The sequence below is a fragment of the Bubalus bubalis genome, chromosome 17, assembly GCF_019923935.1.
Source record: "Bubalus bubalis isolate 160015118507 breed Murrah chromosome 17, NDDB_SH_1, whole genome shotgun sequence".
In the NCBI taxonomy this organism is placed as follows: Eukaryota; Metazoa; Chordata; class Mammalia; order Artiodactyla; family Bovidae; genus Bubalus; species Bubalus bubalis.
The window spans coordinates 59,785,756-59,797,920 of NC_059173.1; the positions used below are offsets into that span (position 1 = coordinate 59,785,756).

General features: G+C 46.4%; 1 protein-coding gene across 2 annotated transcripts in view; it reads left to right on the forward strand.

Annotated features, from left to right (window-relative positions):
- Positions 1-12,165, forward strand: part of C17H4orf51 (chromosome 17 C4orf51 homolog) — a 52,616-nt gene that overhangs the window by 28,403 nt on the left and 12,048 nt on the right. Inside the window, exons 3-6 of one of the 2 annotated variants that reach the window (XM_025268125.2) lie at positions 47-105; positions 2,494-2,557; positions 3,428-3,501; positions 5,819-6,143. In XM_025268125.2, the coding sequence (XP_025123910.2) occupies positions 47-105; positions 2,494-2,557; positions 3,428-3,501; positions 5,819-5,923 (302 nt within the window). In that variant the 3' untranslated portion in view covers positions 5,924-6,143. Of the gene's footprint in view, positions 1-46; positions 106-2,493; positions 2,558-3,427; positions 3,502-5,818; positions 6,144-12,165 lie in introns of those variants that run through there. The other variant, XR_003104333.2, reaches the window with a different exon arrangement.

A 12,165-nucleotide genomic window follows, 5' to 3' on the forward strand; every position in this document is an offset into this window, starting at 1 on the left:
CTAACACTGGCTTTGATCCTGGTTTTTCTTCTTCATTTGCATGCAGGACTGTTACCGCATATAAGCAGTTCCTTTAAAAATTCATCTATTGTCAAGCATGGAGTGGTGAGTCCAACATTTCTCACTGATTGTTTACATGTAGAGTTTAAATGATTGCATACTGCTTTGTCGTTATTAATTAGAAAACAAACAAACTGGAGCGGAATGAAGTTGTTAATATATTCATTCACGGAACATTTATTTTTGAGTGCTTATTATACATTTAGCTTTCTTCTAGGTGATGGAAATATAAGATTACCAACATGAGTTGTGAGATGATGATGCTCTGCTTCTTTCACAGTCATGAATTTTCCCTCTTTCCCATGTGTGACAATAACTATATATTACCACATCGATAGTTAAAAACAAAAGCAGCTCTTCTCTGATTGAAAACTTTCAAATAATACAGAGAAACAGAGACAAAGTTACCTGAAACCCTTCCCCTCCTCCCAGGGATGAACCACCATTAATATTTTAGTGATCTTCCTTAGATATCTCTCTCTATACTTATGTGTACATAAAGATGCTCCCAGCGGGCCTCCCTGGTGGCTCCGTGGTAAAGAAAACAGCAGTCAATGCAGGAGACATGGGTTCCATCCTTTAGGCGGGAAGACCCCACACGCTGCAGAGCAACTAAGGCTCTGTGCCACAACTTCTGAGCCTGTGCTCTAGAACCCGGGAGCTGCAACCATTGGAGCCCTCCTTCCTAGAGCTGGTGCTCTTCAACAAGAGAAATCAGGGCAATGAGAGGCTTGGCTCCACGACTAGAGAGGAGACCCTGCTCACCACAACTGGAGCTAAGCCCACGCAGCAACGAAGGCCCAGCACAGCCGAAACAATTAAAAAGGGTTTTAAAGATGTTCACAGTCATACACATAGAATACACTGATGGGATCCACTGTCCTCTGTAATCTGCTTTAATCATTTAAGGTTTTCATGGACCTCTTTCACTGTTAACATAATCATTATTTTAATAGATACATAATATTCTATTCACTGGATGTATCATTTTAAAAATATGCCATATTGCTGGGCATTTAGGCTTTTCAAATTTGTAACTTACAAATTCTGCGGGAACCAGTAAATTTGAATGTAAATTTTTTATAATTGTACAATCATCATCTCAGAGTACTTTCCCATAGGCAGAATTATTGGGTCAGAAGGCATACTTATTTTAAATTCTGATTTATGGCCAAATTGCCTTTTAGAACATTGGTTTTATGAAACAGCAGCTCACAAGAGTGCCTGTTTTCCTATATTTTATCTAATGCTGACTTTTAAAATAATTTTAATATTTTCTAGTTTGATAAAAATAGTTCCATTTTCTTTTGATTTTCATTTCTTTATCATTGAGGTTGAGCATCTTCTGTTTACTAGTTATTCATACTCTTTTCTTGAATTATAGTCAGTTCTCATTATTCAAGGTAGTTATCTTTTTTAAGGTGTCTACTAACATGACTCAGGGAATACGGAACTATTGCTCTTAAGAGAAATATAGGGTCTTTTTCCTTGAGCCTCTGGTCATACGATTTTCACCAACTGATCAATACCTAAGTTTGTGTTTCTGTTTAACAGCACCTTATTTGACGTATATTGTTGGTTCATTAACATTGATCCTACAGCATTATAACTTGTGTCTGCTGCTGCTGCTGCGTCGCTTCAGTCGTGTCCGACTCTGTGCGACCCCATAGACGGCAGCCCACCAGGCTCCTCTGTCCGTGGGATTTTCCAGGCAAGAACACTGGAGTGGGTTGCCATCACCTTCTCCGAACTTGTGCCTAAACAAAGCTTATCTGACAATCGTATTTTCTCTGTAAGGCACGTCAGCCTTCTCGCACTTAGCAACACTAAGCAGCACATCAGCTCTGCACCTGGGGGCCGTTTAGAACAGGGAGGTCATTAACAAAAGGCACTAAAAGCCGGAAGGTGTGGCACTAGATAGGCTGCAAAAGGGTCACTTGTTTACAGAACCAGAACTGAAACAAGAAGGCAGAGCGTGCTCTTGTCGGGCCTCCTCCAAGAACATGCATGCCAAGTGACTCGAACTGTTTGCCACTTTGGGCATGTCCTTGAATGATCTCAAAAGCACTGTGAGCATTGATTTTGAATGGAATCCATGAGCAATGAGGATCGATCACCTCCTTTGACCACCTTTCTATTGGGGTGTTTAGCTTTTTCCTAACTACTTTGTATAAGCTATTTGCATATAAGGATAGTTATAAGTTATATTTGCATATAAGGATAGCTATTTGCATATAAGGATAGCTGTCCAATTTTATAAGTATTTTCTCCAATTTTGTCTTTTCATTTTAGTATTAGTATTTTGCTATGGTGGCTTTTGACAGCAGTATCAAAGTGCCTTTTGAATGGGGAGGACAACAGTGGAAAAAGAATGTGATTAAATTTCTGTTGTTGTGAAATTTGTTGATATTTGTTTTTATCTCTTCTTCATAGGCACACCAAATTCTGTCTGGGGATTTTCCTCCAGCACATCCTCCTCCAGGTTATGAAAGACCATGTAAGTCTGATCCGAAACTACCACTTTACATCCACATTTTGCTTTTAATTATGATCTTTATCAGATATTTTCATACCTTCCGGAGTCTGAAGCCATTTAAAGCTTTACTTTTGCATTTCTGCCTCCTTCCTCCCATCACACACTTTATTACTTCATTGTACATACCTCTCCCTGGAGAAGGGAATGGCAATCCACTCCTGTGCTCTTGTCTGGAGAATCCCATGGACGGAGGAGCTTGGCAGGCTACATACCATGGGGTCGCAAAGAGTCGGACACGACTGAGCGACTAACACATACACACAAACCTCTCCTAAGCTAAATGGAAGGATGGTAGGAAGCAGATTTAAAAACAGAATTCCCACAGAGCCACTTGACAGCGGCAGCTCCGAAAAAGACTACATGTGAGAAGGTTGTGCTGGCGGCAGAAGTTGCGGACGAGGGAGGGTGGGTAGTGTGTGTGTGAAGTAGGCAGTGTGTATGGCTGCTGCTGCTAAGTCGCTTCAGTCGGGTCCGAGTCTGTGCGACCCCACGGACAGCAGCCCACCAGGCTCCGCCATCCCTGGGATTCTCCAGGCAAGAACACTGGAGTGGGTTGCCATTTCCTTCTCCAATGCGTGAAAGTGAAACGTGAAAGTGAAGTCGCTCAGTTGTGCCCAACTCTGTGCGACCCCATAGATGGCAGCCCACCAGGCTCCTCCGTCCAAGGGATTTTCCAGGCAAGAGTAACTGGAGTGGGTTGCCATTGCCTTCTCCTAGTGCGTATGGAACTGTTGATTAAAAAATGGTTTAGGAGTACAGTTCATCTATTCCTATTGTAATAGACTTTACCATGAGTACCTAGCCCACTAGCAGTCTGTCTCTTTACGCTAGATGCGAGAATTAAAAAGCCAGCACAGAAGAGCCTGATGAAGTACAGTCTTCTATGGAGAGAGCTCCTGAAACCTGTAAGAATCTTTTTGCTTGTCACCCAACAGTGGCTCCTTGGGAGTGTCAACAATTCTGCACAGTGTATCCTTCAGGGTGGAGGTGTGTGTATGTTTAGAGTCGGTGTGAAGGTAATCCAACATTTACAGTCACGTGACACACAGAAACAACTCTGGAAAAAGACTGTTTTGATAAGCAGTCTTCCCGAAAGTATTGTGAACATTTTTTGTGCTGGTCTCTTATTTTGGAAACAAGCCTCAAAGAGGCGTAGAGGGACTGGAACTTCTCTTGTACCGTCTAAATGCTCATCAGTGACGACAGGGATCTGCTGGCTTCCACCTAGTGTGAAAAAGGCAATAAGTTCTCAGACCGTCCTTCCCTTTGGGGGACCCACCCTGCGTGACACCCTGGGTGTCACCCTCCTCATGTGTACATTCTGCCACCCGCTATATACTGGCCCTGCTCCCCCTGACATGGCTCTCTAGAGCCCAGGCTTTGTCTTGCCTGCTCAGACTTTCTCCAAACCAGTAATTTTAAGCAGGAGGTGACAACGGGATTCTTCCTCTATCTTAAGAGTTCTAGCAGAGACTTCTAGAGAAAGAATAAAAACTGGTTTCTACAAGCACCCTACTGACTTTACTTCATTTAATATAAAAGTTACAGGGACTTCCCTGGTGGTCCAGTGTTCCCAGTGTACAGGGCACAGGTTCCATACCTGGTTAGGGAACTAAGATCCAACATGCCTCACAGTGCGGCCTAAAAAAAAAAAAAGTTACAATGACTTTTGCTATCTTATTACTTTTGCTTATTAAAATTTCTCTTTAAATTGACTTTAAAAAATGTGGCCTCACCCTAAGTAATTATATTTATAGCACCAGCAGTTTGGTATGCTAGTTATGTGCATTAGGAAAAAAAAAAAACAAAAAAAACTCTGACCATTAAAATAAAAAATGTTATTCAAGTACTACCAAACATTATCACAAGAACTACCAGTACAGACAGTATAGATAGATATCACTTGGGAAAATGCTAGTCTATGGGCACCAAATAGCTTATCTGATACATTTAGCTAACGGGACAGGGTTGAACAGCCCACTTGGTTCCCAGGTAACTAGAATGGTGGTATTCCAGAAATGGCGTATTTGTCTTCATTTTTTTTGCCTTAGGACTTGGTAACTTTCCTAGCCCAGGAGGGCAGGGCTGTGGTAAGCTGTGGAAAGAATTATTCCGGGGCATTTGAAGCTGGGCAGTCCATTGAATGTCGTATTCTGCAGATAGCCAGGGACCTCCCTTCACTGAAGGGTTGGTGCAGGCTTCTAGGAAGGGTAGCTGATTTCCTGAAAGTGTATTTACTGCTAGCTGGCCTCCTGGGAGTTGCCTGGGAGAATCATTAACTATTGTTAAATAAATAAGTCCCTCTCGCTGCACAGAGTTGTACTCCTGCCAAGCCAGTCCACTGCCAGTGTCCGCAGCTGTTCGGGGGAACAGTTGTCTGTCTCTTCGAGGGGCTTCCCCGCCCTCCCTCCCCTAAAGTGAATGTTCTATACTCACAGTAGCCTCTTTTAAGTCAACAATTCCCGACAAATTAATGACATTACATCCTGCTCTTGTTTTTATGGTGCAACAAGAAGCTGAAAGTACAACACACACGGGCACACCCCACACAATTAACACGGGCTCCTTGTTTGGGAACCCTTGGGCCTAAAATTCTGAATAAAAGAAATCACCATTTTTAACTTATATGATAAAGCAAAATCAATTTTTATATTATGTTCTACATCAGTAGCAAATAGGGGCTGAATGAAGTTTTCAGCAACAAGTAAGGATTGAATGAAAATTTCAACCATCATTAACGATATTTTCACTTTAAAAAGTATTTGCTTGGTAGCCATCTTCTAAATATTTATATTTCTGGGTTCTATCTTCAAGAAGTTCATAATGTAACACTGGAAAGTAGAGAAATCCACACCCAGGGCTATCTGGACTAAAAGGATGGTAGGGAAGACAGGGGAAAGACTCTTACCGCTAAAGGATGATTAAAGGGCAGAAGCAGCAGCAGCAGTGAAGGGGTGCCGTTATTGATTCCAGGAAATCAATGATTCGGTTATTGATTCTAAGAGTTCTTGCCCCCCTTTCCTCTCCTGCTTATTGATCTGGCCTTCCTGACACAGACACGATATATGAAATAGACAAATTAAAGGAGATGGAAGAAAATGCTGGAACAATCCCAATTTCTGCTCGTCATCGATGTCTTGGCAATTTAATTCCCAACTGTGCAAAAACTAACCTTAGCGGATGGGCGAGTGCTGACAACTGGGCCATTTTTTTTTTTTCCAGTTTCGTGAACCAAGTGATTCTATAAGCAAGACTAGTTCATCTGGAGGCTCAGAAGCTGATCAAGTCGTTTATATTCGGAAAGGACCATTCTCGTCATTCGTTTAGCTGAGTTGGAAAGCGAAGCCACAAAGTTGGCGGCTCCGAGCCTGCTTTATTAACGACTTGGAGGTATGAGTGGGCTCGGGAAGACACGGACCTAGGCAGGTTGGTTTTCTTGGGCACTTCCTGGACTTCAAAAGCCTTCATCCCTCAATTTGTTTTTTCTCTCAAACTGGAAGAGGGGACCAAAGTTATCATTATACTGATCATTAAACTTTTCTGTAAAGACCTGGAAGCAGGCTTCTCTGCAAGAACCACAGAAATGGTGGTGTGGCCCCGACAGCTGTCGGCTCTAGCGTCCAAGGAGCCACTGCCGTCCATCTGGGCGCCCCAGGCGGGGAAGGGCGCAAGGGCGTGAGAAAGGCTCTTTTGTATTCAGAGCAATCGTCGCCAGAGCCGCAGCCTAGCACAACAAGCCTCGCACAAACCAGTTTCCCTCCCCGCGAGGGGCCGCGGAGCAGCAAGTTGGCGGGAGGGGGCGGCTGGCGGCGCGGCGGGGCGGGACCTGGGGGCGGAGCGAATCGCGGCCTTTCTCGTCCCTCCAGAGGGGCCTCGCGTCCCACAAGCCCCGCCCACATCCCGCCCCGCCCACATCTCAGCCCCAGCCCCGCCCCACCGCGGTCTTCCTCTCGGAGTTTCTCGGGCTCTGAGTTTCGCCCCTCTCTCGCCTCTCCTCCTCTCCAGGTCCGCCCCCTCCCTCCACGATCCTACTCCTCCTCAGTGCCGAGATCCGCCGCCTTCTCCGGCTCCTCCTCCTCCAGTTCTACGACCCTCCTCCACTGCATTCCCAACGCCCCCTCTGGCCCCACCCCGGCTCGATGTGCCAGTCCCTCACCCCGCCCCGCACTGCCCACGACCCCGCCGCCCCAGCCTGTGCCTCTGCAGAGCGCCCTGGAGGGAGGTCACCCCTGCAGAGACCCTATGCGGGGGAAGCCATCGCCGCTGTCCTGGGAGCCAAGGGCCCCCGCGACTGCTGTCCCACCGAGGGGGAGGCCGAATCTTGTGTGGTTATGGAAGTAGCTGCCCCCTACCCCTCTTCCTCCGCACCCCTCTAGCCTGCTCTCTGCCTGCTGCCGGGTTTACTCCCGTTTAGCAAACAGACCTTCTCCACATGGTTTCTGTTAAATAGAAAAGGCAATTAAAAGTCGCACCACCTCTACCTCGTCCCTCCCCCAACCCTTCCCAAACCTCCTAGTGGTTATTTTTGTTCTTTAGCCCAGGTTAGGCTAAGTACTATCCCCGAAAGCCTTCTGGTCTGATTCCCAAGATCCCTTCGTATGGTTTCCATTAAGGGCGCCAAACTGCTTTAAAACTGCTGCTTTGGAGCCACTCAGAAACCTCCAGGATTTTTGCCCTGGCCAGCTTCATGGAGAAGCTCTTGAGCAGAGGGAGGTAAAGGCCTCTGTTGAATGTCGACTTAAAGAATGCTTATGCACGATACTGGATGCTTGGGGCTGGTGCACTGGGACGACCCAGAGGGATGGAATGGGGAGGGAGGAGGGAGGAGGGTTCAGGATGGGGAACATATGTAAACCTGTGGCGGATTCATTTTGATATTTGGCAAATCTAATACAGTTATGTAAAGTTTAAAAATAAAATAAAATTAAAAAAAAAAAAAAAAAAAGAATGCTTATGCTGCTGCTAAGTCGCTTCAGTCGTGTCCGACTTTGTGCGACCCCATAGACAGCAGCCCACCAGGCTCCTCTGTCCCTGGGATTCTCCAGGCAAGAATACTGGAGTGGGTTGCCATTTCCTTCTCCAGACTTAAAAAATATTCACAATTTGAAAACTGAGTGTTATATTTTATTTGGTGGGCAATGTAAAGACTTCAAGCCCAGGAGACAGCATGTCAAGTGACACAGAGAATTGCTCAGAAGAGGAGAGGGAAGGAGCCAGGTTATACAAAGTTTTACAGCAAAGGGCAGTAGTCTGACTATCAAATGATTATTGTTAATTAAAGAAAACCAGATATCCCAAGTTAAGGAATTTGGTGCTTTTCTATGATGGGAAGATGCATGAATCTGTTGTAACTGTTCAGTTGCAAAGTCATGTCCAACTCTGAGACCCAGTAGACTGCAGCACGCCAGGCTAACCTTTCACTGTCTCCCAGAGTTTGTTCACATTCATGTCCATTGAGTTGATGATGCCATCCAACCATCTCATCCTCTGACACTCCTTCTCCTCTTGCCCTCAATCTTTCGCAGCATCAGGGTCATCTCCAGTGAGTCAGCTCTTCACATCAGGTGGCCAAAGAATTGGAGCTTCAGCTTTAGGATCAGTCCCTCCAATGAATATTCAGTGTTGATTTCCTTTAGGATTGATTAGTTTGATCTCCTTGCTGTCCAAGAGACTCTCGGTTCTTTTCCAGTGTGCGTGAGTGTTAAGTCGCTTCAGTCATGTCTGACTCTCTGCGATCCTTTGGACTGTAGCCCACCAGGCTCCTCTGTCCATGGGGATTCTCAGGGCAAGAATATTGGAGTGGGTTGCCATGCCCTCCTTCAGGGGATCTTCCTGACCCAGGGACCCAACATGCATCTCTTATATCTCTTGCATTGACAGGCAGTTTTTTACCACTAGCATCCAGCACCACAATTCAAAAGCATCAGTTCTTCAGTGGTTAGCCTTCTTTATAGTACATCTCTCACAACTGTATAGGACTACTAGAAAAACCATAACTTTGACTATATGGACTTTTGTTGGCAAAGTGATGTCTCTGCCTTTTAATATGCTGTCTAGGTTAGTCATAGCTTTTCTTCCAAGGAGCAAGTGTCTTTTCATTTCCTGGCTGCAGTCACTGTCCGAAGTAATTTTGGAGTCCAGGAAAATAAAGTCTGCCACTGTTTCCACTTTTTCTCCTTCTGTTTGCCATGAAGTGATGGGACTGGATGCCATGATCTTAGTTTTGGACTCACTGAAATCATTCCTTTCAATTGCATTTCAGCGATGTGGGGCCAATATCTTGTGTTTTTTTTTTTACATCCTGAGCATCCTTGGGAGTGGCTACAGCCTAATGGCTGCCAGGTCTCCTTCTGGAGTGTCCTCAGGGCTTATGTTGGAGGGCTGTGATCCCTGATGACTGTTACTTCCTTGTTTACTGATATGGCAGGAAATACTCCATTTCTCATGAAGGTCTAATTGCCTAATGCTCCTGGTCTTACACTTTAATTAATGTTTTACTACTCCAAGGAAATACAATTCTCTGTGTCAATAGGTATTATTCGTTCTTTCAGTATTTGTGGATTTTTTTTTTTTTTCTGTATGCAGGCATAGCTTATTAGAATAGCACTCTTTAAAAAACCCGATGTGAACAGTTTTGGAGATGATTTTGCAGATGAACCTAGCCACAGAAATTCAGTTTAACCAGCAACATTTATATGGTTGGGTCTACACCGTCTCCTTTGCTGGGCCCCATTCCTCTACCACCACCACCGCCCCCCACACACACAAAGACCAAAAAAAAAAAATGTTAGCTTTTGGAAAAATAGTCCCTTAATTGGGGTTGGGGTTTGTGGTCTAAGAAAAAAGGGAGCTGATAGGTTTGTAGAATCACAGTGTTGTAACTGAAAAGTTCCTTGGAATTCATCATAAATAAGTCTGTCAGTTTATTGAGGAAACTCCCGAAGTGTAGGGTTTAGGGACAATCCACATGGCTCATGAGTAAAGGACTAACTCAGAACTGGGGCCTAATGTGGGGAAAGACTTGGACATCAAGTGCTTTATCATGGACAGAAAAAGGACTGATCAAATTCAGCTCAATCGTAACACATTCTCCATGTTTCTCTCTCTCTCCTGCCTTTTGCCCTGCTCTGAGTCTTGCATATTTGGGGAGTTCCAGCCCTTTCTTCCGTCCCATAACCTAGGCTTCACGCCTTTCTTTCTCTTTTTCCTTCCTTCCTAACCTCCCAGCCCACCCGAGCCCCATCCATGAGATTTTTATTTGGATTTTTAAAATGAAACCAGGTGCTACATAAAACAAAAGCAAAGTAATAACAAGGAAAAACTATCCAACGCCTAAGGAATGTGCTGAGTTTTATGACTCAGGCTGTCCTGGCAAAGAGCTCCAACTTACCCGGAGAGGTGGGTGGGCAAGGACCATACATGGCAGCCTCAGCCTCCCCAGATAGGCATGGTCAAGGCTGCCCGTGAGTCACCGCCCCAAACCAGAGACTCTTGTTCTTTGTGAAACAAGACTTCCCGAGACTAGAGCCAGAGGATCATCACATTTTCCCGAAGAGGCCAGTTCAGGCTGACATAGCAGGGGCCACCCTGAGGTTTGGAGGGGAAGGGAGCCTGGGCAGAAGGCCATCCCTGGGAAAGAAACCAGCTCGATGGACTTGGGCTAGGGTTTTGGTGCCTTGAAGTGATGAGCAAACTGCAAAGTGACAGGAAATGCAGCAAGAATTGTTCTAGGGACAATGGCTTGGCAACTCCAGGTGGCAGGAGTGTCTTGGAGGAGGGGAGGGAGGCAATGGTGCTGGGAGCCACAGTGACGGGGGCGCGGGATGGGGGGAGTCCCCTTGACAAGTGGTGTGAGGTGCGGAGTGCGGCAAAAGTAGATCAGAGGCTGGCAGGGTTTCTGGGGGCTGCCCTGGCTCATGTGATCAGGAGGAGTAGATAAGAGCGGCATATCTACATAAACACCCCAGACACTCAGGCACACATCTTGGAATTCCGAGAATTCTTCTCCAATGAGCACAGTAATGGGCTGAGGTGTACATTTTTTCTGGTCCTAAGGGGCAGGCGGAGAGAGCAGAGAGAACTAGGGTGCCCGACTCTCCTGGCAGAGTGGGGGGAGGGGGTCTGAACTTGGGGGGCAAGGGTCTGTTGGCGCTCCCTTCATCACACAGGCCCTGGGTCCACCGGAGACCCATAGAGGAGCTTCTGGTGTCAGCCACCCCATTGAAGGCTGTCACTTTCTGCATGAGAGTGCACCTTGACGGGCATAAATGAGATCCCACGCAGAAGCCTCATGGAGGGCAGCCTGATTTTTCCCCTTGCTTCTTTTTTTTCCTTCTCCTTGCCGTGGAATACCATGTCAAAAAGCTACAGTGACTATTCCGTAATGGCAGGAAAAGCTCTGCTTAACTTTTTCATTAAAATCTACTTACCTGGAAAAACACAGTCTTTTAAGGACCATGACTACATAAATATTTATAGTGTGAACAGGCGTCACTCTTGGTTCCGAGGGAGAATGGGCTCATTCAGTTTTATTTATGATGTGACACTCCGGTGAATGACATCCGTCATCTGGGTCGGCCCTACAGTCCCTTCCACTGAAGCATGTTTATGGAGTGATTATGCCTGCAAATATTTGCTATATTTAGTCCCTCTCCTCCCCTAACCCCCTCTTAGCCTTTTTTTTAACACCCCAAATGAGCAAAAAGCCAAGCTTATGGTCTTGGGAAGATTTGAACCCTAATGACAAGGCGCAGGGGCTGGAACAAGCAGTGCAGAAGCATTTGACGAGTTGGAAGGCAATTAGAGTGGGAAGGATGAGTTATTACAGCATCACCCCCACACGAAGGTGCTTTGTGGGGCCTGTGGCCAGCAGGTGAGGGCCCTCGGCGGGGCGTGATGGGTTTTGACAGGTGATGGCCATAGCCCTGAGTGATGAATACAGATAGATCCCGGTGGAACTTTCCTTCCCAGGCAACTTTCTCGGCACAAGACCCCACAAGCCCTCAGATCCGTCACCGTGCACCCTGAGGGCTCTGGGGGCAGGGGTTAGTGGGAACTCTGTGACCTCAGCTGGGTCAAGGTTGCTGGGGTAACCCGAGTGGGCCACACCTGGTCTCTGGCTGGGGGCGCTGGAGCTGCCCTCCATCAGCTGTGGAGAAGGGAGGGCCCCCTCTGGCTTCTAGCTTAACAGCTGCACATGCCCGCTCTTGGCATTTCAGGCTAGACCTAGGCTTACTTCAAGGCCCAGTGCCTGCCTCCAGTCAGCTTGGCCACCTATTGTTTATCCTGGGAAGGGCTGGGTCTTGGCAACGGGGCCTGAAGTGGTGCCCACATTTTATTTTTAGAGATGGGAAAATGCTTGCTTTTTGGCAGCCACTCTTTTTTTGGCACAGCTCAGGATGGCGTCAAAAAGTTCAAGCGAGAGATTCCAAGCCCCAGATCCATGGTGTGTGTCATCATGGGCAGTAGGACCATGGGCCTCTCAACAGAAGCCTCTGCAGAGCCCGAGATCTCTGGGTCCCACTGGCTTCATCCTGGCAACACGAGGCCTTTAGTCCTCCACCCTCTTA